The sequence below is a fragment of the Polypterus senegalus genome, chromosome 11, assembly GCF_016835505.1.
Source record: "Polypterus senegalus isolate Bchr_013 chromosome 11, ASM1683550v1, whole genome shotgun sequence".
Taxonomy (NCBI): Eukaryota; Metazoa; Chordata; class Cladistia; order Polypteriformes; family Polypteridae; genus Polypterus; species Polypterus senegalus.
The window spans coordinates 19,003,040-19,029,521 of record NC_053164.1 but is presented as its reverse complement, the minus strand read 5'-3'; the positions used below and the strand labels follow the sequence as shown (position 1 = coordinate 19,029,521).

Below are 26,482 nucleotides of genomic sequence, written 5' to 3'. Positions count from 1 at the left end.
GGCACTTCAGAATCAATCAGACCCTGCTGCTGCCTCCCAAGCGCACCTGTGTCACAATGGATAGATAGATAGATAGATAGATAGATAGATAGATAGATAGATAGATAGATAGATAGATAGATAGATAGATAGATGATAGGAAATTTATCCTGTAGGATAGACATTTATGAAAGGCACTACACTGCGGTGGGCTGGCACCCTATCCTTGCGCCCTGTATTGGCTGAGATTGGCTCCAGCAGACCCCTGTGCCCCTTTTTTAGGATATAGCGGGTTGGATAATGGATGGATGGATGGATGGAAAGGCACTACATAAGGCTGATAGATAATCAAACACACTACCTCATGTACAAATACATACGATGATAAATAGTTCTGAAAGGCACTATATTGTAAACAGAGCATTCCCTGTCCTTGTCTCTCACAGGTTCATGTGGTATTTGTGGACCTCTGCCTCTCCTAAACAGATCTTTGAAGGTCTTTGTGTTGATGTCGCCTTCCTTTTATGTTCTCTGGCTAATGGTCATCATGTTTGTCTTTGATTCTGCTTTATGCAGTTCACAGTTGGCAGTACTGGATAGACTGCGGTTCCAATGAATTGCAGGGCACACTCACGCACACCTTGCACTCATACTGTGGTAATTTAGTGTTCATTTAATTCAGCATGTGAATATTTGGAAGGAAAGCTGAAGAATTTATTCAATAAAAATAAATGCTGTGTCAGAATGTGCCGCCCTCCACTTACTACATTTTATTTTCCAGTTAAAAAACTGAAGCAAAGTCTAAAAGCTTGAAAATCGACTTAGAAGAGGCGAATCATTCAATTACATTCCAATCAAAGGTTTCATTAAAGAGACATCTATAAAAGATAATATGCTAATAGAGACATGATGACTTTTAATATAATAACCTTAGTAAAAGAAAAGAGTCGTATAATAAAGGCTTACTTTAAACCTCTTTTATTTTTGCGTGAAACGCTTGCCCACTAAATTTCCGTCCATGTCTTAATTCAGCCTAGGAGAAGAGTTCTACCGAGAAGCCATTGAGCACTGCAGAAGCTACAACACGCGGCTGTGTGCAGAGAGGAGCATGCGGCTGCCATTTCTTGACTCCCAGACTGGCGTGGCGCAGAACAACTGCTACATCTGGATGGAGAAGACCCATCGAGGCCCAGGTAAGCCTGTCCTTTGTAAGATGTGTGAGGGATCTCTGCTAGAACTATGTAGAGGTCTGTACAATTTATAAGTAAAGTTGGATAAACTGTCAGGAAGCCCATATGAAATGACCTTCATTTTCTCTGTTTGTGGTTCAGATGTGGTGATAATCTATTTTTCAAATAACCGAAACACATTAAACCAAAGGATATAATTTATTTATAAGATAATGATAATTGAAGATAGATATATGCATGAGGTGAGACACAAAAGTAACCGGATTGGTAAAAAAAAATATTTATTGATGAATTCCGCCATTCTAAACCTTGTCACCTTCTCCATAGTCCCCAACCCGATCGCTGCACCGCTCCATACATATCTTCCATTGATTGAAACAGTGCTGGAAGTCTTCTTGCTTGAGTGTCTTCAACAGGCTTGACGTTTCTGTCTTCACTTCATCCAATGAAGAAAAATGTGTTCCCTTCAGGTCACTTTTGATTTTCAGGAACAAGGAAGCTAAATCAGGCAAATAGGGAGGATGATCGGGGACAGGAATGCTTATGTCAGTCAAAAACTACTTTATGGAAAAAGCATTGTGCTGGGAGTGTTGTCTTCTCTTGTCTCGCTGTTCATTTTTTTCACCCAACATTGTGTGGCAACTTGTGTAGCGATGTTTTCCCAATACTAACTGGGCTATTCACAGGATACACCTAGTCGCTCGGCGATTTGAGAGGGAGTGTAGGAGGGGGATATAGTTCTATGATTCACGTCCAGCTGACCTCCAGTTTTCCAGGAAAGCCCCAAGCCCAGTAGGTTTATTTTTGTGTCACAATAGTGAAAGAACCAGCCTCGACACACACAAAAAGGTTTGGGGTAGCCATCCGTATATTGTCCCTGGCTGCAAAAGGGTATGAAAATTGGCACTGATGTGCATAGGTTGGAGTTCCAGACTGAACTGAGGTCCATGGAATTTAACTAGTCTTTTAATGCAGGGAATCAGAAGTGATATCATTAAGATCCAGGACCGGAAGTAACGTCATCCTTGGGACCTGAACTGGAAGGGGTGTTCTTGGGGCTGGAAATGGAGGTGATGGCTTTGCCCCCCTTACTCGCTTCACTCGCCCACCCCCCACTCCACACGGGGGTGCACTTCACAATCGCCACTTCACATTTCTGCCGCTCGCGTTGAGGAGACGTGGATGAATCAGCTGCTGGCTTGCAGCTGCTGCTACTGTGCTGCCTGTTCTGCATTTCGTGTGACCCTTCAAATGTCTAAAAGCCTGCACAGCAGCTGTCCTTTTGTCTCAATGCCTTGTCTCTCTTCTCCCCCAGACATCCTCAAACACTATTTGATCTCGTTTCGCTGTTCCGTTATTTCACCAAGTAATATTGTCAGTATGTTTGCGCTAATGAGATCTTTACTCTCATGTTTTTGAGACTTTTGAATTTTCCTACTTACCTTATCTCTAACCTGCTCTGCATGTGTATCACGGGATTTGTTTCGAAAGGTTGTAAGTATAACGTGACTTGTCCGTCTCGTGAAAAGTGTGAAAATGTCTTTCTGTCTCTCTTTCAAAGATCACATCTCGTCAAAGGAAAAAAGTCTTGTATCGTCGTAAGATTTTTTATTATATATATATATATAAATATAAATATAAAAGAAAGTGCGAAGCGCCTTAATATTAGTTTGCCGTGGTGTAGAAAAGAGATCCCGTGTTTGCAGTTGTCTGGGCTATAGCTCAGGGGGAGGAGGAAAAAAATGAAAAGTGCTCACTTTGACTTAAGGCAGAAGCGCAGTCAGCATCTTAAAATCTTGCACAGCTATGCACGCGTGTCGGCTGCTCGAGTTTTGCAGGGCAGGAGACGCCAATTTGATCAAAGTCTCCGCGCTCTTTGGAGGTTACCGTGTCATTCATATATATGGCTGATGCGATCTTTACGCAGTGGTGTGCTCGGCTGATAAGATCACTTCAAAACAGGCCCACTAAATCAACAAGCTAATTAAAAGGGCAGCTTCAGGAGGGGACGCACTTTGGATCCCCTGGAGACCGTAGCTAATACAAAGAGTTAAAACAAAACTGAGTGCCATTATGAACAATGCTGCACATCCTCTCTCTGACTCACCAACACTGACGACTTTCAAAAATAAATTACTCAGCAGAAGTGTCTCAAGAAATGCAACTGGGGCTCCTTTATACCAACAGCCGTACATCTGTACAGTGCCTCACTAGGACTGAGACTGACAAGAAATAACCTTTCATTCTTTTCATAAACGTGTCAATTAATATTCCATACATTTGTCTTTTTCAATATGCACTATTATGATAACTGTGTTATCAATTGTATGAAAAAAAAACTAAATGGCTTGCAGAATACCAGCCTTAATTACTAATAAATAAAACAAAAATGCTGCATTATTTGCACAAATCTGACACATAACAAAACAATTGGCAAGATCAATGCTTGTACCATTGTATTCAATTAAAAATATAATCTCTATATTTATAAAATCCAACATCTGTCTCTCAGTCAGTATGCCTGTCTGCTTTTCGTGAGAGAACTACTTAACGGATTTAGATCGGGTTTTTTCAATAATTTGCTAGAACATTCCGGTTGATTTTGCAACTTCTCTCATCATGCTAAGAATCATAATTCACTTGCAGGAGCGATTTATTTGTGCAAATCCGAAACAGAGGCTGCAGTATGAGGGGAGGGGGAAGCGTGACGTCAGGAGTGGGGAGCCGGGCAGGGCCCTCGTCACTCACACGCCAGCCTCCGTTCGAATCTCTCTACCTCTGGCCACGTTTTGGAGCGGACCTTGCTTCTACTTAGCTAGCGATATCTCTGGATGTTTATTGATTTTTAAAGCCTGTCTTGTATGCGGGCAGAGCTGCGGGGGACGGCTTGTTAATTATATAATTGTCATGAATACACAAACAGCACGTTTCAGACAGAACAAGTTGACAATACAATCTATCTATCTATCTATCTATCTATCTATCTATCTATCTATCTATCTATCTATCTATCTATCTATCTATCTATCTACAGTGGGATGCAAAAGTTTGGGCAACCTTGTTAATAGTCATTATTTTCCTGTATAAATCGTTGGTTGTTACGATAAAAAATGTCAGTTAAATATATCATATAGGAGACACACACAGTGATATTTGAGAAGTGAAATGAAGTTTATTGGATTTACAGAAAGTGTGTAATAATTGTTCAAACAAAATCAGGCAGGTGCATAAATTTGGGCACCACAAAAAAGAAATGAAATCAATATTTAGTAGATCCGCCTTTTGCAGAAATTACAGCCTCTAAACGCTTCCTGTAGGTTCCAATGAGAGTCTGGATTGTGGTTGAAGGTATTTTGGACCATTCCTCTTTACAAAACATCTCTAGTTCATTCAGGTTTGATGGCTTCCGAGCATGGACAGCTCTCTTTAACTCACACCACAGATTTTCAATTATATTCAGGTCTGGGGACTGAGATGGCCATTCAGAACGTTGTACTTGTTCCTCTGCATGAATGCCTTAGTGGATTTTGAGCAGTGTTTGGTCGTTGTCTTGTTGAAAGATCCAGCCCGGCAGCTTCAGCTTTGTCACTGATTCCTGGACATTGGTCTCCAGAATCTGCTGATACTGAGTGGAATCCATGCGTCCCTCAACTTTGACAAGATTCCCAGTCCCTGCACTGGCCACACAGCCCACAGCATGATGGAACCACCACCATATTTTACTGTAGGTAGCAGGTGTTTTTCTTGGAATGCTGTGTTCTTTTTCCTCCATGCATAACGCCCTTGTTATGCCCAAATAACTCAATTTTAGTTTCATCAGTCCACAGCACCTTATTCCAAAATGAAGCTGGCTTGTCCAAATGTGCTTGAGCATACCTCAAGCGGCTCTGTTTGTGCTTCCTCTGCATCACTCTACGCATACAGCATCTCCTTGTGTAAAGTGCGCGAATGGTTGAGCGATGCACAGTGACTCCATCTGCTGCAAGATGATGTTGTAGGTCTTTGGTGCTGGTCTGTGGGTTGACTCTGACTGTTCTCACCATTCGTCACTTCTGTCTATCTGAAATCTTTCTTGGTCTGCCACTTCGAGCCTTAACTTGAACTGAGCCTGTGGTCTTCCATTTCCTCAATATGTTCCTAACTGTGGAAACAGACAGCTTCAATCTCTGGGACAGCTTTCTGTATCCATCCTCTAAACCATGATGGTGAACAATCTTTGTCTTCAGGTCATTTGAGAGTTGTTTTGTGACCCCCATGTTGCTACTCTTCAGAGAAAATTAAAGGAGGAGGAAAACTTACAATTGACCCCTTAAATACTCTTTCTCATTATAGGATTCACCTGTGTATGTAGGTCAGGGGTCACTGAGCTTACCAAGCCAATTTGAGTTCCAATAATTAGTTCTAAAAGTTTTGGAATCAATAAAATGACAACGGTGCCCAAATTTATGCACCTGCCTGATTTTGTTTGAACAATTATTGCACACTTTCTGTAAATCCAATAAACTTCATTTCACTTCTCAAATATCACTGTGTGTGTCTCCTATATGATATATTTAACTGACATTTTTATCGTAACAACCAACGATTTATACAGGAAAATAATGACTATTAACAAGGTTGCCCAAACTTTTGCATCCCACTGTATCTATCTATCTATCTATCTATCTATCTATCTATCTATCTATCTATCTATCTATCTAGTCCTCACTCCCTCATAGACATCCTGGACAATTCTCACACACTTCTCTCATGGACCTCCAGACCTCTTGACATGGAACTCTATCATAATATCTTTGTTATAAAGAAGATTAATTCATCTGCTAAACATAATTACAAATTGAAAACGGAATTGCCATCTATCTATCTATCTATCTATCTATCTATCTATCTATCTATCTATCTATCTATCTATCTATCTATCTATCTATCTATCTATCTATCTATCTATCTATCTATCTATTATTTAATATCTATCTATCTATCTATCTATCTATCTATCTATCTATCTATCTATCTATCTATCTATCTAAATTGGCCCAGTATGTGCATTGGTGGGCTCTTTGATGGACTGCCACTCTTTCCAGGGTTGCCTATTATTTCTACATTTACTTTTAGTCTTCTATTCAGTTGTCAGCAGGGGCCTTTTCTAAATCGCTTACATTATTTAGATGTCTATGTTCTTCTGGTAGGGACATTTTCAGTCAGCCAGTCAATGGGATTATGGAAGTTATTTGTTCTCATTCAGACGTGTACTGGCACCCAATCCAGAGTTGCTTACAGCTATGCACCAAGTGTTGGCGTTGTAGGCAGTGGCCCTCAGGACTGTGAGGATTTTATGTTCAATGACATTTAATTACAAGTTATACCATGCTGATCTACACTGAGTGTCCACCCTATTTACCAATACCAGTAAGGCATAAGGGGTAGACAGGCCTCAGAATAATTGAAAACCAGGCCAGGAGCTCACTGATCACTTGAGTCACATGATTTATCTCGAGTTGAATTTGAGTCTTAACTTCAGTGATTGTGATTGGCTTAACGATATTTAAAAACCGTGACTTGACTTGACTCAGTCCTGCTTAATGATGACTTACAACTTGACTTGGACTTGAGAGAAATATCTCACAAAGTCTCACACTATATTTCCACTGTTATTATTTTCTTTACTTTAGTTTACATTCTGTTAGTATGTTCTTCACACTCCATACTGACGTAAGTCAAGGCCAAAGCACTGGAGAGATTATCAATTTTAGCTGTTGTCAATTTACTGCAGACTCTACTGCAAAGAAAGCAATGGCTGTCTGCAAGATCAGTGGGTCAAAAAAAATCACCAACATGACAACATCGTTAAACTTTATTTGTCATTTCAAAATTCATCAGGACAGTTACGCTTACTAGAGAAGTTCCCAAATGCATTCATTGATGTGTTATTGTACCACTTCAGCCTGTCTCCTCGTCTCCATGTCAGCTACTCAAATACTTTGCAGAGAACAGTGCTACCCTATTTCTCTGGGTTGTGTCAGAATGCAGAACTTTCATTTTGGCTAATTTCATAAAATAAAACATAAATCCCTTGTCAGACAGAAATGGCATTATGTGATGCAGTCAGTCAGTCATTATCCAACCCGCTATATCCTAACTACTGGGTCACGGGGGTCTCCAACCATCCATTATCCATCCATCCATCCATTGTCTAACCTGCTGAATCCGAACACAGGGTCACGGGGGTCTGCTGGAGCCAACCCAGGGCACAAGGCAGGAACCAATCCTGGGCAGGGTGCCAACCCACCGCAGGACACACACAAACACACCAAGCACACACTAGGGCCAATTTAGAATCGCCAATCCACCTAACCTGCATGTCTTTGGACTGTGGGAGGAAACCCACGCAGACACGGGGAGAACATGCAAACTCCACGCAGGGAGGACCCGGGAAGCGAACCCGGGTCTCCTAACTGCGAGGCAGCAGCCCTACCACTGCGCCACCGTGCCGCCCTCCATCCATTATCCAACCTGCTATATCCTAACTACTGGGTCACGGGGGTCTCCATCCATCCATTATCCAACCCGGTATATCCTAACTACAGGGTCACGGGGGTCTTCATCCACAACAACAACATTTATTTATATAGCACATTTTCATGCAAAAAGTAGCTCAAAGTGCTTTACATAATGAAGAATAGAAAAATAAAAGACACAATAAGAAAACAAAATAAATCAACATTAGTTAACATAGAAAAGGAGTAAGGACCGATGGCCAGGTTGGACAGAAAAAAAACTTCAGACGGCTGGAGAAAAAAAATGAAATCTACAGGGGTTCCAGGCCACGGGACCACCCAGTCCCCTCTGGGCATTCTACCACACATAAATGAAACAGTCCTCTTTGTAGTTATGGTTCTCACGGAGTCACTTGATGTTGATGGTCATACAGACTTCTGGCTTTTAATCCATCCATCCATTATCCAACCCGCTATATCCTAACTACAGGGTCAGGGGGGTCTCCTGGAGTCAATCCCAGCCAACACAGGGCGCAAGGCAGGAAGCAAACCCCGGGCAGGGCGCCAGCCCCCCACAAGGCACACACACACACTCCAAGCACACACTAGGGACAATTTAGCCAATGCACCTAACCTGCATGTCCTTGGACTGTGGGAGGAAACCCACGCAGACACGGGGAGAACATGCAAACTTCACGCAGGGAAGAGCCAGGAAGCGAACCCAGATCTCCTTACTGCTAGGCAGCAGTGCTACCCACTGCGCCACCATGCCGCCCTCCTATGTGATGCATTGAAATGAAGTGAGGAAACCCTTTTTTACTCCATTTATCTTTATTCATTTATTATTTTATCTATTTATTTGTCTTTACTAGCATAAAGTCTTACATTGCTGGCCTAGCTCTCTTTCTCAGGGGTGGGGGTTGATTTGTTTCGAACCTTTTATGTTTTTTTTTTGTAAAACTTGAGTTATGTGTATGAAATGTTATTTGATTTTAATAAATTCAATAAAATGTAAAAAAAAAAAAATGAAATGAAAAAGTGAAACGTCACAAGTTCTGAAAACTCTGATGGAACGTGAATGCTGCGTATGGCAAGACTGGCAATGACCACAGCGACCATAAACAATATGGCCACAGCTGTGCACAAATACACAAAACCTCCACAATCATGAGAATAAACTAAAATGCATAATAGCAATGCAAACACAAAAAATGACAATGATAATACTTAATAATTAAATGCAAAATGGAAGGAAAATTGAAAACTACATACAAAACTGGCTGTCAGTTTTATCTTCACTCTCCTGCCCACTTACATCTCCAGTAGGTTCAGAGAGCATCCCATAAACTGAGCGTGCCTTCTTAATTAATCTTTTCGTTTGGTGGGCCTCTCTTGACGTGATGTTACCAGTCCAGCACACCACTTTGGTCATCACAGATTAGTAGAGCATGTGAAGGATGTCACCTAAGAAAAGGAATCTGCTCTGCTGTTTCTTATATAGTTCTTCTGTGTTGTGAGACCCATCCATGCTTGATATTGAAGTGGACCCTTCACATCCCTCACTGAATAGTTCAGTGTATAGGCGCTCCTTGGTTTTGGTGATGTTGAGTTGCAGACAACTGACTCGTCTCCTTTGTCTCATCCCCCTTATCAACACTCTGAGAAGTTCTGCCAGTGGCCTGACCTGCTGTTGTATTTGTAGTCAGAGGTGTGCAGAGTGAAGAGAACAGGAGACAGGTCTGTACGTGGTGGTGCTCCAGTGCTGCTCACCCAGTCTCACAAACTGCAGTCTGCCTGGCAGATAGTCCATTATCCGGGATACCACACGCTCATCCACAGGCATATCTCTGAGTTTACCTCTTAAAAGGGATGGCTGGATGGTCCTGAAGGCACGGGAGACATCAAAAAAACACAGTGCTGCCAGCTTTCTCCAAGTGAGAACAAGCCTTGTGGAGCAGACAGTTGATTGCATCCTCCACACTGATCAAGAAATAAGTGAAAGAGGAAAGGAGCTCCCAGAGCATGGCACAGCAAGTCATTGTGCCTACACATACTCAGTGTTTACTTGTGTGTGCTAAAAACAACCTCACAGCCACATTGTCTGCATATTACAGGTCAAATTCCGTTATAACGAATGTCTTTATAACGAAATTTTCATGTATTTTTATGGTCCCGACAGTTTCCCATATGATGCAAGTCTATAGAAATCTCGTTACTATGAAGTACATTCAGCAGATACTTTCATTACAATGAAGTTCCCAAAAGACCTTGAAATGCCTGAATGAATCATCCGCAGAGCAGCTAGTTCGGTGGCCGCAGCTCAGTTGTGCACAACGATCCCCAAACAGAAACATTGTAATTTTTTTTTCTTTCTTCAAACTTTCCTCATACTGTTTTTTTTGCCCTTTTTGTTTCCTGCAGTTTTCAGCGACGCCTATTGCTTATTGTTTGTCAACATTTAGAAAAACATCCATTGGAATTGAACTCATTGTCACCCTCCTATAGAAACGGCAGACACGAAAAAATGATAACAGTTCATATTACAAAAAAAAACATTTACATTTTTGCAGCTCTCGATTGCGGCAAAAAAAAAAATTCGATAATTTCAGCCATTGACGCTGTCAACTTTCTTGAAAGACTGAGCAAAAAAAGAAAAAAAATCCTTGGGTTGCAAACGTATGTGAACTGCTGCATTTGAGGACGTCGAAAAAGCAGTTTTAATGTGGTTCAGTGATGCTGTTTAAGAAACTAATGCGGCACTCATTCAAGAAAACGTGAGGTTTGTAAACTCTCTTGGGACCTCCTCTAACTGGACGACACACCAAAGAGCGTTGCAAAGTCCGATCTCCGCATCTATGGAGGACTGTTTATCTGTTGTCGGGGCAACAGCTGGCTCAAAGATATTCTGCGTCTCTCCGCCAAAGCAAACAGAAAAGATATCGGGTGATGGGTGATGCAGCCTGACTGCTGTGTCTGTGTATGGAAGAGTGGCAGATCACGCTACAATAAATAAGTGTGCCGTTCCTGTTTCAAGTGAATAAAGTTGGTTTTCTTAAAGTACTGAGACTAAGCCTCATGTTTTGGGGTGCAAGACAGGGACTTATAGCGCGACCCCGATCTTTTATGATTTGCTTCTGTGTCACTTCACTGCAGCACTATGAGCCTATTTTTGCACTGCCCCGGCAACGGACAGACAATCTTCCACAGACGCTGCAATCACATTTCGGGAAAGTGTATTATTGCAAGGAAATGCTGAGAAAAATTCTCATCAGCATAACTTGTAGGCAGGAGGAGATTAAAATTACGACAAAAGAAGCTATTGAAATGATTGCAAACGCCTGGGCGCAAGTTACAGAAAGCACTATAGTAACAAATACAGAATCTCATTATCGTTATAATGAAATATTTTTTAGGTCCCTGGGAGTTCGTTATAATGGAATTTGACCTGTAATAAATTTCACAACTTCTCTAACATTATGACTTGATCAGCAACTTTCACAATGGTCTACTATTTTCATGGTTAACCCTGTTGAAGGCAACCGTCTTAGCTTCAGACTTCAAGGGAGATTTTTAATTCTCCAAGGCACACTTCCTTCAAAAACTTTATCTTTAAGAAGCCCCATTAGTCAGATACCAGCTACAACCAACACTCAACATCATTTGCTGTTTTTGACAAGCCTCCTCCTTCTTCTTCTTCTTCGTCTTCTTCAATGTTTTATAGGTTTCAGGGTGATATTTATGGCCGGATGCCTTTCCTGATGCCAACCTTCTCCACTTATCCATTCTTGGGACTGGCTCTGAAAGAAGCTGGGTTATTGACCATCCTATTTAAGCAAATATTTTTAAGCTTCATTATATTGTAAAATGCTAGTAAAAAATAAGGATTTTATGTCCATTACTAATATGAATGTATCTGCATTCTACTCTTACTTTGAGATAGAACTCATGCCATGTAACATGTTTTATGTCACTTTTGTTCATGTTTGATTTCTTGGATTTGGGCCGTTTATGTTAACGTTACTTTTATTGATTATGTCCGTCATTCCTTGTTCTTGATTTTGTTTACTGTGTATACGTAAGCTGCCTGAGTTCGGTTCCTTGTGTTTTGTGGGTGGTCCCCCAAAAGGCGGGGCCACCTGACAATCACCTCCAGAAACTGCTCTCTGCCCTAGAAATCCAGAGGGTCTCCCACAGTCCCTTGTGGTTCATTTGGAACGTACCCTGGGACTGGTGAAATGATTTTTTGTTCATTTGATTTTATTGGATTTCTAGATTGTTGACCTTCTGCTGTGTACTTGGACGATTCTTTGCACAGTATATGTGTGTTGGGACCTGTTTGCTTTGGATTGCCTAAGGTGGTACAGAAAACTCCTTTTTTGTCTTTTGTGATTCTGAAGAGTGTCTGTTACAAGCAGTTTTGTGAAGAATAAATCTTTTTATCTATAAAGACTCTATGTTTGCCCTATTACTTGTTGGGGTTTAAGGGTGATATCCCCTCTAGTGGGCATTTTTGGAAATGTTTTTGGGACAACATGCTTTGGAATTTCTAGTTCATGACAACTCATTGCAACAAACATTTGAGATTTGTCTCTTTAATGAAGTTGATTGTAATGAACTCTTGACTTAAATGCATGAATTCTATGTTATGTATCCATATTCTAACTTGTTTTTACTTTTTGCATGGATCTCAGGACTGGCTCCAGGACAGATCTACACTTACCCTGCCCGCTGCTGGCGTAAGAAAAGGCGGTTAAACATCCTTGAAGACCCTCGGCTGCGGCCCTGTGAGTTTAAAATTGGTGAGTGCTAATTGTTAAGAAATGGCGGTTGGCCCAGTGTCTTGGGTTCATATTCTGAGTTTGGCCATTGCCTCTGTGGAGGATTCACATTCTTCCTGTGGCTGTGTGGGTTTTCTTCCCACAATCCTCAGTGGATCATGTGTGTCTGTGTTTTAGGTTAAATGGCAATTCTAAGTAGACCCATCGTGAACGAGTCCTTCCAAGAATGAGTGCACAATGCATGGATGATTGCTAGCTGATGTTGCCAGGGTTCTCAGACTCTGGTACTGGAGGGCCGCAGTGGCCACAGGTTTTCATTCTAAACCCTTTTCTTGATAAGTGACCTGATTTTGTTGCTAATTAACTTCTTTTGAATTAATTTTAATTGACTTGTTTTTTAAGATTCGTTCCCCTGAATTTCTTCATCATTCCTCTGATTTGCTTCATTTCTTTCCTTAAGCGGCACCCAAACAGAAATGAAATGTGAAGTGAGGAAGCCGACAGAAGACCAGCCTCACATTGTCAGGGCCTCAGACTCCAACCAGTTGCTTAATTAGGTGCTGAGTCTTGTTGTTAATTTAAACTCGTTCTTTAATTCCATGGCTTGTTGCTGCTCTCATTGTGCAATAGCAGACATTTCTGAAATTGTGGAGTTTCTCTTTTCCAAGAGCTCTGGTAAAATGTTTAGTGCACCTGAGCAGATGAGAATTCCTGAGACCTTCATCTTTCTTTATTTTCAGACCAGTAACTGTGCACTGCATGATAACGTGCAGTGAACACACTTGACTTGACATTCCTAGTCTTCCTCCTCTTTCTCTGTACGTTTAGCATTCGTTTGCTCAGAGGTTGATGCACTTTCTGTTTCCTGAGCAGCTCTCCTTTTCTCCACCCTAGCGGCCCTCTTCTTCTCTTCTTCTGTCGTCATCCTCTTGCATTAAAACTGATGAAGTCAGTGTTTGTGTTGCATTTTCGTTAATTTTTCACTTAAGCTGGCACTTAAGTCTTCAATCTGCCCCAAGAATGATTTAAGATATAAAGAGGTAGGGAAAGTGATGGCGAAGGTGGTAGGGATGAGAACGGCGCCCATACACATGTGCCACATGGCCAATGCAGGCTGTCATGTCTGGAAAAACACGGCTCCTCCCAGAAAAGCTCCCAGTTGTCCACAAAACCAATTTTTTGCCTCTTGCAGGAGGCTCTCATCCAGATATCCAAGGCCAACAGGCTGTATTATTCATTTGATCATCTGAGTATCTGAGCTGTAATCCAGAAATTCATTTGCTGCGTATCTATCTATCTATCTATCTATCTATCATATAGTGCCTTTCACATCTATCTATCTATCTATTATATAGTAATTTTCACATCTATCTATCTATCTATCTATTATATAGTGCATTTCATTTCTATCTATCTGTCATATAGTGTCTTTCCTCCTTATCTATCTATCTATCTATTATATAGTGCCTTTCAAATCTATCTATCTATCTATTATAAAGTGCCTTTCATATCTATCTATCTATCTATCTATCTATCTATCTATCTATCTATCTATCTATCTATCTATCTATTATATAGTGCATTTCATTTCTATCTATCTGTCATATAGTGTCTTTCCTCCTTATCTGTCTATCTATCTATCTATCATGCACTTTCTGCTTATTTTTTCCCACCTACCAAAACATCTGGAGGCTCCATGTCTTTAAATTTCCTTTGCATTTTCAGTAATTTCAACTGATTACTCCCCTAACATCCCATAAGCAACGAGAGCCGTTACTATCTCTGTCTATCCTGCAGTATTCTTTATTAGTTCACATGCCTGACTTGCTCCTGCACAATTATTTGCTTGGGAGTTTATAGTTATCACTCAGATTCATAAACACATCAATTAATATTCCATACATTTGTCTTTTTCAATATGCACTATTATGATAACTGTGTTATCAATTGCATGAAAAACAAAACAAAATGGCTTGTAGAATGCCAGCTTTAATTACTAATAAATAAAAAAATGCTGCATTATTTGCACAAATGTGATGCATAATAAAACAATTGACAAGAGCAATGCTTTTACAATAGTATTCAATTAAAAATCGTATAGTGTCTTTCATATCTATCTATCTATCTATCTATTATATAGTAATTTTCACATCTATCTATCTATCTATCTATCTATGTGTAGATCAGAAGAAGAGCTGATAAAAGGAACAGTAAACTGGTGAACAGGAGTGAGCTGGACGGGGTCAGGATGTGTTTTGTAGCGGGGGGTCAATTGTAGGGTCCATAAAGGGCAGTTAGAATTATTTGATTTGATGTTGTGAGTGATTTGCACTGGAGGGCACAGTGATGGATAGCTTGGAGCAGACATCACTTTTTCCCCCTCATTTCACCTGTGCTAATGTTCTAAAGCAAGGCAGCTTTAATAATGTATCACATTACATAATAACCCGCCTAGCGCATTTGTTGCTGTGTTGATGCAGTAGAGCCCATATTTGTTTAAATAATTGATGTTTTTTTTTTTTTTAAGGAATGTACTGCTTTCTTGAGTTTCAACTGCAGGAAGTGAGGTGGTGCTAGTGCTAGTTTAGGAGTGCGGGGGCCATTTACTTTGAAGGAGAGTTATTCTGCTCGTCTTTTAGGCAGTCCTGTCTTATCTACCCATCGCTCATCAGGCTGTCCCTTATCCTGTACTTGCAGACTGTGAAACGGTTCTGAAGAAGGAGAACGCTCTCCCGGAGGGGCCTGTATTGGAATCTCTGCTCAGTTCCGAGTCCCTGGAGAAAAAGGTGGAGATGAAAGATGAAGAGAGTATGAGTGAATGCCAGGTGAGTGCAGCACTGACCTGCTTGGTGATAAGTGGGTCCTCTCTTGTTGAATCAGTGTTCTTATTCAGGTCATATGTACTGTATATAATAACATTTCATACCAGCACTGTAGACAGTTAGAAATGACTGACTTCTTTTATGGACTACTTATACAATCCCACATAAACAAAACAAATAAAGATGGGTCATATCTGACAGTTCATTCTCCGTGTATCCAACTCCTGTCCTGTCCTCTCCTCAGAGTGTCCTGACCTGGCAAGGCTGAAACTCCCCTTGAAGGAGCAGCGGTCCAGCACCCAGACTTGCCTAGGGAGTGGGCACCACAAGATTGTGTGACAGAAAGGCTTTAGGGCAGGAATCTGATCATCTTAAAATGAGGCACATTGCCAACGGTGGACGCAAATTCCACCGCATGGCCCTTAGTAACTCCCATAACCTGAAAAATGTTCAACTGAACAAACAGAGAAGCACTGATTATTTCATATGTCATGTCACAGAGACCTCCTTTACAATTAGAAGAGAATCCAGCTAATAAACACAGGTACATGTTCATCCTGCATAGCATTGCTGCCTGCCACACATTTACACCAGTGCCATATCTCCAGTCCGTAGCCACCCTTTTCAGATGTTTTGCCTTTATAATCCCGGAACATCTCATGGGTAGTGGGGCAGTGATCAGAGACGTCTCCCTGCCAGTCCTTGCAACTGGACATAGATGTTGTTGTTGTCTCATACCACTCTCGTCACCCTGTTTAGTACCCCAGCCTTGAAATATAAACTGGCTTTCTCTGCTTCTTCCACCATTTTCTTTAGTGCCTTCCTCAGTTTGCCTCCTAACAGTCCAATATTCCTAAGAAAACTTCTAGTCGAAAGGCCCACAAAGCCCTGGCAGCCAACTTCCACCGGGTAGGTTGATGCCTTCCAGCTGCTCTCCCTGTACCGGATCACCAGATCCACACATCTCACCTTCTTCTTCTCCTCATAGACTGGCTCCATGTTTTCTTTCCAGGGGACTGTTATTTCCACAAACCCAACCTCCTTTTGTTACACCGATCAGAAGACAATGCCGGGTCTCAAAACTATTGTTCCAGTCTCAATTGTTGCCTTACACTGTGTGCAAAATTATTAGGCAAGTGATTATTTTGACCATATTATCATTTTTATGCATATATTCCAGCTCCAAGCTGTATTAACTTGAATGCTTATTGGATTTAAGCACGTCAGGTGATGTGTATTTGTGTAATGAGGGAGGATGTGGCCTAAGGAGATCAACACCCTATATCAAGGTGTGCAGAATTATTAGGCAGCTAGTTTTCCTCGGGCAAAATGGGCCAAAAAAGAGATTTAACTGACTCTGAAAAGTCAAAAATTGTAAAAAGTCTTTCAGAGGGATGCAGCACTCTTTTAGATAGATAGATAGATAGATAGATAGATAGATAGATAGATAGATAGATAGATAGATAGATAGATAGATAGATAGATATGAAAGGCACTATATGATAGATAGATAGATAGATAGATAGATAGATAGATAGATAGATAGATAGATAGATAGATAGATATGAAAGGCAGTATATAATAGATAGATAGATAGATAGATAGATAGATAGATAGATAGATAGATAGATAGATAGATAGATAGATAGATATGAAAGGCAGTATATAATAGATAGATAGATAGATAGATAGATAGATAGATATGAAAGGCAGTATATAATAGATAGATAGATAGATAGATAGATAGATAGATAGATAGATAGATATGAAAGGCAGTATATAATAGATAGATAGATAGATAGATAGATAGATAGATAGATAGATAGATAGATAGATACTTTATTAATCCCAATGGGAAATTCACATAATCCAGCTGCAGTATACTGATACAAAAAAAAACCCAAAACAATATTAAATTAAATAATAATAATAATAATTCCCCTTGGGATTAATAAAGTATCTATCTATCTATCTATCTATCTATCTATCTATCTATCTATCTATCTATCTATCTATCTATCTATCTATCTATCTATCTATCTATCTAATGCATGTAAAAGCAGACAATAACTTTGTATAATGTTAGCATTTACCCCCCCGGGTGGAATTGAAGGGTCACATAGTGTTGGGGAGGAACGATCTCCTCAGTCTGTCAGTGGAGCAGGACGGTGACAGCAGTCTGTCGCTGAAGCTGCTCCTCTTTCTGGAGATGATTCTGTTCAGTGGATGCAGTGGATTCTTCATGATTGACAGGAGTTTGCTCTGTGCTCGTCGCTCTGCCACAGATGTTAAACTGTCCAGCTCTGTGACTACAATAGAGCCTGCTTTCCTCACCAGTTTTTCCAGGTGTGAGGCGTCCTCCTTCTTTATGCTGCCTCCCCAGCACACCACCACGTAGAAGAGGGCGCTCGCCACAACCGTCTGGTAGAACATCTGCAGCATCTTATTGCAGATGTTGAAGGACGCCAACCTTCTAAGAAAGTATAGTCAGCTCTGACCTTTCTTACACATCTTTTTGCTAAGATATTGTGGCGTGATCACAGAGCCATCAAACGTTTTGTTACAAATCATCAACAGAGTCACAAGAAACTTGTCGAGAAAAAAAGACCCAAATTAACTGTCAAAAATTTAAGAAGGTTCAAACGTGAAGCTACCAGGAACTCGTTATCCTCCAGTGCTGTCATATTCCAGAAGTGCAACCTATGTGGAGTGCCCAGATGTTCAATGCTCAGAGGCATGGCCAAGGTAAGGAGGGCTGAAACCCGACCACCCCTGAACAAGACATATAAGTTGAAACGTCAAGACTGGGCCATGAAATATCTGAAGGTTTTATGGACTGATGAGATGAGAGTGACTCTTGACAGAGCAGATGGATGGGCCCATGGCTGGTTCAGTAATGGGCACAGAGCTCCACTTCGACTCAGACACCAGCAAGGTGGAGGTGAGGTACTGGTATGAGCTGGTATTATAAAAGATGAGCTAGTTGGTCCTTTTTGGGTTGAAGATGGATTCAAAATCAACTCCCAAACTTACTGCCATTTTTTAGAAGACACTTTCTTCAAACTGTGGTACAGGAAAAAGTCTGCATCTTTCAAGAAGACCATGCTTTTTATGCAGGACGATGCTCCATCACATGCATTGAAGTACTCCACTGCGTGGCTAGCCAGTAAAGGCCTTAAAGTTCAAAGAATAATGACATGGGTCCCTTCCTCACCTGACCTAAACTCTATTGAGAACTTGTGGGCCCTTCTTAAATGGGAGATTTAACTCTTTTAGGGCTGATGTTGACTTTTGTCAAAATTCAGGGGTAGAGGATGGTAATCAGCTGTAAATTGCGACAAAACTCGCCCTTACTTTTTAGTTTGAATGTCTTTGCTTGAAGGAAAGTTATGTAGCTTTGTTGATTTGATCTCGATTCCCTGGGCGTGCATGTGAAGTGAAGAGCAAACATCTGGAGATACTAAAGCATGTGTGCAAAGCAAAATACTCCATGGACGTTTTATGCATTATCGCTGAATCGCACTCTGAGTTTGATGCAAGTGATCTGGACATATACTGTATATCGAAAATGAAAGTGAGGTGCCAGCATCAGCCTATTGGTCCCCAGCTGATCGTGGTGCTGAACACGTCGATGATACGCGTACAGCAGCGCTCGCCTAGGAGGACCACCACTTGTGATGACGAGAGGTACAAACCGGATTGCATCACACTGCGACTGCCACCGTCGCCCACCTGTTGTGTGAGGACAGAGAGGTAGCCGGCACGCCATGCATTCCTGCTGGCCATTAAGCTGCCCCTGTGCAGCCACTGACGCAAGAGATGCCGAACAGGCGCCAACAGCAGCCACAGCACGTAGCAACAGACGTTTTATGTTGATTTATGTGTGAAACCCGTGCATTGTGTGCTTTTCAAAAAACTTAGTTTTTTGGAAAAAATATTCAGCCCTCAAAAAGTTAAGGTGAATGGAAAACAGTACAGTAATCCCTCCTCGATCGCGGGGGTTCCGTTCCAGACCCCCGCGATAGGTGAAAATCCGCGAAGTAGAAACCATATGTTTGTATGGTTATTTTTATATATTTTAAGCCCTTTTAAACTCTCCCACACTGTTTATAAATATTCCCTGCACAGTTATACAGCATAATCCCTTTGTATTCTCTTAGATATTAGGTAAGATTCATTGAAATTATGTATGTACACACACTGTTTATATACAGTAAAACGTAAATATTATTTTAAAGATAGCGAGTGGATCCGATATCACATATGTTACAGCCATTACGATAGACAGGCCACCAGCAATAAATACGTACAATGCGAGAAAAATAGTATACAGTAAATGTGTGTACAGTGACACTAAACGTACGTAGATGTACTAAGTACTGTAAGTAGAAAATTAATTATGATTACTCACCAACAATGACACGATGACTTGTCCGATAACGATGAGTTTTATTTTACTGCACAACAAAGGAGAGCGTTACAGCCCTTAAAGGAGCCACTTCAGGCGATTGTGTAGCACCGCCGTTATTCTTCTTCAATCCAAATCCCTAAAGCAGATTCCATCCAGACTATTGCCTTATTACATCCACTTACAACTCGTTTTGCACCCTGATTAAAAGGACACTGCGGCCGTAGATCTTATATTCCTTTCCTACTTTTTAAATAAAAAGAATCGTAGCCTCATTGATGCCGTAATGGCGTCCTACAGCGGTGTAGCTTTTCCATTCCTTCAGCATATCCAAAACGTTTACCTTTTTGGCAATCGTTAACATCTTCCATTGGCGCTTGGTCACGGCCCCTGAAGCAGTAGCAGGAGCAGATTATTTTTGGAGCCTTACTGAAGGGTTTGAATATGCAGAAAGATAAACACAAAAGAGCACAAAAGTTAACTCTTTACACAGCGAAACACGTTGATGCTGAATGAGCGAGACAAGACTTCCTGGTTAACACCGCATTCAGCACACAGGAACTTAACTGAGTGCTCTGATTGGTTAGCTTCTCAGCGATTCGCCAATAGCGTCCCTTGTATGAAATCAACTGGGCAAACCAACTGAGGAAGCATGTACAGGAAGTAAAAAGACCCATTGTGCGCAGAACCTGCGAAAGAGCGAAAAATCCGCGTTATATATTTAGTTAAGCTTACATATAAAATCCGCGATAGAGTGAAGCCGCGAAAGTCGAAGCGCGATATAGCGAGGGATTACTGTACACTTCTCTGAACAGTGTCTGGGAGGCTGTGATTGCTGCTGCACAAAAAGTTGATCAAGACTCCATGAACGGAAGGCTTATGATTGTTATTGAAAAGAAGGGTCATTGGTTTGTTTTGTTTTTTTTGGAAATGTCAAATGTTTCTTTGTAAATTTTGAGTGGCTTATTATTCTCACTTTAACAGATGAAAATATACAATTGAGATGGAAAAATTTTCGCTTTTCCTTTAGTTGCCTAATAATTGTGCACACATACGTATTCCCCTGAGAATGTCCACACTCACATTTCCTTTGTAAAACATTCAGGTTTCAGGATAATTAACATTTTGCATTGACTGATACATTCAAGGCCGAAATTATCGCCACCCCTGGAATTTTCCCAGAAAATGCACCATTTCTCTCAGAAAATTGTTGCAGTTCCAAATGTTTTGGTATACACGTTTATTTCCTTTATGTGCATTGGAACAACACAAAAAACAGAGAAAAAAAGCCAAATCTGACATAATTTCACACAAAACTCAAAAACCGGGCTGGACAAAATTATTGGCACCCTCAACCTAATATTTGGTTGCACTGAAATCAAGCGCTTCCTATAACCATCAACAAGCTTGTGACACCTCTCAACTGGAATTTCCGACTGCTCTTCTTTTGCAAACTGCTCAAGGTCTCTCAGATTTGAAGGGCGCCTTCTCCCAACAGTAATTTTGAGATCTCTCCATAAGTGTTCAATCGGATTTAGATCAGGACTCATTGCTGGCCACCAGAACTCTCCAGCGCTTTGTCTTCAACCATTTCTGGGTGCTTTTAGAGGTATGTTTGGGGTCCTTATCCTGCTGGAACACACATGACCTCTGACGCAGACCCAGCTTTCTGACACTGGGCCCTACATTGCGCCCCAATATCTTTTGGTAGTACTTCAGATTTCATGATGCCTTGCACACAGTCAAGCCATCCAGTGCCAGAGGCAGCAAAACATCCCCAAAACATCTTAGAACCTCCACCATGTTTGACTGTAGGTACTGTGTTCTTTTCTTCGTAGGCCTCATTCCGTTTTCTGTAAACAGTAGAATGATGAGCTTTACCAAAAAGCTCTACCTTGGTCTCATCTGTCCACAAGACGTTCGCCCAGAAGGATTTTGGCTTCCTCAAGAACATTTTGGCAAACTCCAGTCTGGCTTTTTTATGTTTCTGTGTCAGCAGTGGGGTCCTCCTGGCTCTCCTGCCATAGCGTTTCATTTTGTTCAGATGTCGACGGATAGTTCGAGCTGACACTGTTGCACCCTGAGTCTGCAGAACAGCTTGAATATGTTTTGAAGTTGATTGGGGCTGTTTATCCACCATTCGGACTATCCTTCATTGCAGTCTTTGATCAGTTTTTCTCTGATCCAGGGAGATTAGCTACGGTGCCATGTGTTGTGAACTTCTTGATTATGTTGGGCACAGTGGACAAAAGAACATGAAGATCTCTGGAGATGGACTTGTAGCCTTGAGATTGTTGATATTTTTCCACAATTTTTGTTCTCAAGTCCTCAGACAATTCTCTGCTCTTCTTTCTCTTCTCCATGCTTACAGTAGTGTGGCACACTCAGACACACAACAGAAAGGTTGAGTCAACTTGTCTCCATTTTAACTGGCTTCAGGTGTGATTGCTATATTGCCAGCACCTGTTTCTTGCCACAGGTGAGTTCAAACGAGCATCATATGCTTGAAATAAAACGATTTACCCACAATTTTGAAAAGGTGCCAATAATTTTGTCCGGCCCATTTTTGGAGTTCTGTGTGACATGATGTCAGATTTGACTTTCTTTTCTTTGTTTTTTTTGTGTTGTTCCAATGCACATGAAGGAAATAAACATATGGATACCAAAACATTTGGAATTGCAACAATTTTCTGGGAGAAACAGTGCATTTACTGGGAAAATTCCAGGGGTGCCGATAATTTTGGCCATGACTGAGGCACTGTATTTGTTCCATATTAAAATTAATCCTCAGAAATACAACTTGCCTAATAATTGTGCACACAGTGTAAGTCTACTTTCCTTATCCAGTCCTTTCCTGGGGCCAGGATCAAACTTACCCCCTATGTGGTCGCTTTCTTTGCTGACACATCTGAAGGCACAAATTGAATCAGTTGCTTCTGGTGGGTCTGAGAATTGGTGTTTACCCTGAACCTCACTGGCTCCACAATCTTTACCAGCTCCTGTAGCACCTGGTCACGTCTCCATCTGACCCTGTCCTTGTTCCAAAGCGTTTTTATATACAGACAAGATGTGTTGCAGGCTTGCTCCCACCGCACCATACAGGACACACGTCTCCTCCATGCCATACCAATGGGTTAAGTTGGCCAGTCTAGGAAGTGAGTCATCTATTAATCATATTAGAGAAATAATCCTTGCTTGAAGCATCTTTGAAAGGTCCAGCAATCACACTGGTCTGGCAAGAATACCCTCTCACATGGTCCACCAGCCCTCCACCTTCAGGCTAGCAGCTTTCACCCAGTAGTGGTCTTCCTCCAATCTGGTCACGTCCATAACTACCATGTGTCTCCTCACTTTATCAGATGCCGTTGACCACAACTTTGCTGGCCCCCCCACCCGCCGTCCATGTCCAGTCCTTCTAATTCTTGAGGCGTCCGCCTTGCAACTGCTTGAATTTTCGCACTTGTATGTCTGCCTTCCACGCATGTCCAGTTTAGATCTTAGTGCAGGCATCACTGACACTGTCTTCACTTGACACCTGGCTAACCCTCTCCTGCCTGTACTCCAAGCAGTAAAACAAGGCAGCAGGGCTCTTAACGCTGTCTGGACTGGGGCTACTCTGGCTGGATTTTCAACCACACCACAAGCTGCTTGGGAGAGCGGTTGACTATGGCGCAAGAAAGACTTACCTGGCCAAAGAGGCATACGTTCTAGGATTACCCGACGCTGGGCATTTGAGTCTAGAGTCTGAGGATTCATAAAGTGAAAAAGCCTATTATGGCAAAAACAAATTAAATACCTAGACAAGCAAATAATTTCATTGATATAGTTTGCAGTTTTCATAACTGTGTAAATATAAAATGTGAGAAAATCAGAAATATATCACTGTTCGCACTAAAATGACTGAAAACACATATGATATGGCTGCTGCTATTTTTAATAGACATACATTGTTATGATGTGGAGCCTTCACCAATTCAAAAAAATATATAACAAGGAAGAATCCAAAGGGGATTGCCCAGCAGAGGCTCACCTGAATTATTCAGCCAGACGCCTAACATAAGACATGGAAACACAAGAAACATAAGAAACCTGACAAGCGAGAGGAGACCACTCAGTCCATCAAGCCTGTTTGTTTAGCTAATTGATAAGCTGTCCTGATATCTCATCCAGATTCTTCTTAAGGGTTGTCAGCACTCCCTGGTTGCTTCACCCAAAAACAGGGAGCTTGCAAAGCAACTAGACACGTACCAAAAAAATATAAGAAAAGCCCCACAAGTGTAGGGATGATCTGTTAATATCATGGATTTGTTTGACAAGAACTACTAAAATACAAACAAAAGCTCCAAAGGGGTAACTCTAAGCATACATCCATCCATCCATTATCCAGCCCGCTATATCCTAACTACAAGGTCATGGGGGTCTGCTGGAGCCAATCCCAGCCAGCACAAGTCGCAAGGCAGGGTGCCAGCCCACCACAGGGCACACACACACACACACCAAGCACACATTAGGGACAATTTAGGATCGCCAATGCACCTAACCTGCATGTCTTTGGACTGTGGGAGGAAACCCACGCAGACATGGGGAGAACATGCAAACTCCATGCAGGGAGGACCTGGGAAGCAAACCCGGGTCTCCTAACTGTGAGGCAGCAGCGCTACCTCTGCGCCACCGTGCCGCATCCCCTAAGCATGCAAGTCCCCCAAAACAATATACAATAAACAGAACAAGAATAATCAGAAAACCAGAAAATTCAACCAGAAAACATAACATTCATTCACATTAAGTTTCCAAACCTGCTTTATCCTGAGCAAGAAAACTGGTGTCCATTCCAGCAAGCAAAGAGCACAATACTCACCAACTCCACTGTTAATGAATGACCTCCTGCTCCTGATCCTTCTCAGCTCACTTATAGTATATTGCCAGAGTGAGGGCTCAGGAGCGATGACATCAGGGTGGCTCCGCCTCTTGGGGCTCCACCCATAAATGAACAAGGAACAGCAGCATATTTAACTCTTTGAGGGCTGAATATTTTTTCCAAAAAAGAATTGTATGGCTTTACATAGAAATCAACATAAAACGTCTGTTGCTGCATGCGGTGGCTACCAGTTTGCTAAGAATTTGTGGCAAGCAAGCTGCCAGGCTGTGTTCACGTGGCTGCATGGGGCAGCAGCAGCGGTCACGGTCACAGTGGATTGCAATCTGGTTTCTACCTCTTATCATTGTTAAGTGGCAGTCCTCCCAGATGAACAGTGCCATAGGCTGTGTCAGCTACATGAACCTGTTCAGCACCACGATTAGCTGGGGACCACTCAGCTGAATCTGCAAAACCTCATATTCGTTTTTGATCGCTTGTATCAAAATCAGAGTCCGACAAGTCTTAGTCCAATTCAGAGAGAACAGGCAAAACGTCGTCCATGGAGTATTTTGCTTTATGCATTCATTTTGATCTCTCACCAGATGTCAGTGCCATTTTTGCCATTGCCAGCGCCTTGCTACCCACAGCAGTGTAGGACATTTCGGTCAAAACCAATGAAGCTAACTTACCTTCTACCAAAGAGAGTTTAACTAAAACGTAACGGTTGGTTTTGTCACAGTTTAGAGCTGATTACCGATTATCGTCAGCTCCTCCTTTTGACAAAAGTCGACATCAGCCCTGAAAGAGTTAAAGTGACAGAACGTTGTTATAGAACTTCAAATGAAACTAACCAAAAGAACGTAAAGACACTTTAAAATAACCTAAAATAACAAAAAACAATAAAACATAAAGTTAGCTAAAGTTCTAGCTGGTACATAACATAAATGATCTAGTTAAGCTTGCAGATGATACCTACCTTGAAGGGCGGGCAGATGATGATTTAAAATTTTCCAGATCATTACTGTGGAAGCTGCATTGGACACTAGTTTAAGTAGATTTGTAAATGTAAAGTACTAAACCTAGGAAACAGAAATGTGAGATTTGAATACACAAGGGGAGGTTACCCTTTATGAAAGGGACCTGGGAGGACAGAAGCAATCAAGAAAGCTATTTTTACATCACGTGGTATCAAATAAAATTATGCTAAAGTTACATAACACACTAGTGAGGTCTCACCTGCATCATTGCATACAGTCTGGTCTTCAAGCTATAAAAAAAAAGGAAGCAGTGCTAAAGAAAGTCCAGACTGTATTTTTCAAACATGTTAAATGCAATTTACGCTCCTCATCCGTCACTCAGGCTTTTTATGCTAAATAAGGCAGTTGATTATAACATAACAGTCTCTAGGCTGTGACAGATAGGGGGCGCTATCGCTCCCTTAAACCCCTGTCCAAGACTCCAGACACCAGGAAAAAGTCCAAAAGTTGACTTTATTATTATGCCACAGTGCACAAAGCACCCTATCAATACTCAATAACAAACAATCCTCCACTCCCAGACGCGTTGCCACCCTTCCACCCAGCTCAGCTCGCCATCACAGCTCTCACAGTCCTTTTATACTCCCTGACCCGGAAGTGTTCCCAATCCCCAGTCCATGTTATTCTTTATCACTTCCAGGTCAGTTACAAGACCTTTTCTGCACCCCGGAAGTACGTCACTTCTATCATCGCTCCTCCTATGATGCACTTCCGGGTATAGATAGATAGATAGATAGATAGATAGATAGATAGATAGATAGATAGATAGATAGATAAGGATGAAAGGCACTACATGATAGATAGATAGATAGATAGATAGATAGATAGATAGATAGATAGATAGATAAGGAAGAAAGACACTATATGATAGATAGATAGATAGATAGATAGATAGATAGATAGATAGATAGAT

At 41.4% G+C, this 26,482-nt stretch overlaps 1 protein-coding gene across 3 annotated transcripts in view; it reads left to right on the top strand.

Moving 5' to 3' along the window:
- Positions 1 to 26,482, top strand: part of dpf1 (D4, zinc and double PHD fingers family 1) — a 358,128-nt gene that overhangs the window by 118,948 nt on the left and 212,698 nt on the right. For all 3 annotated transcript variants that reach the window (XM_039768120.1, XM_039768121.1, XM_039768118.1), the window contains exons 3-5: positions 1,012 to 1,172; positions 12,358 to 12,465; positions 15,142 to 15,269. In XM_039768120.1, the coding sequence (XP_039624054.1) occupies positions 1,012 to 1,172; positions 12,358 to 12,465; positions 15,142 to 15,269 (397 nt within the window). The remainder of the gene's footprint in view (positions 1 to 1,011; positions 1,173 to 12,357; positions 12,466 to 15,141; positions 15,270 to 26,482) is intronic.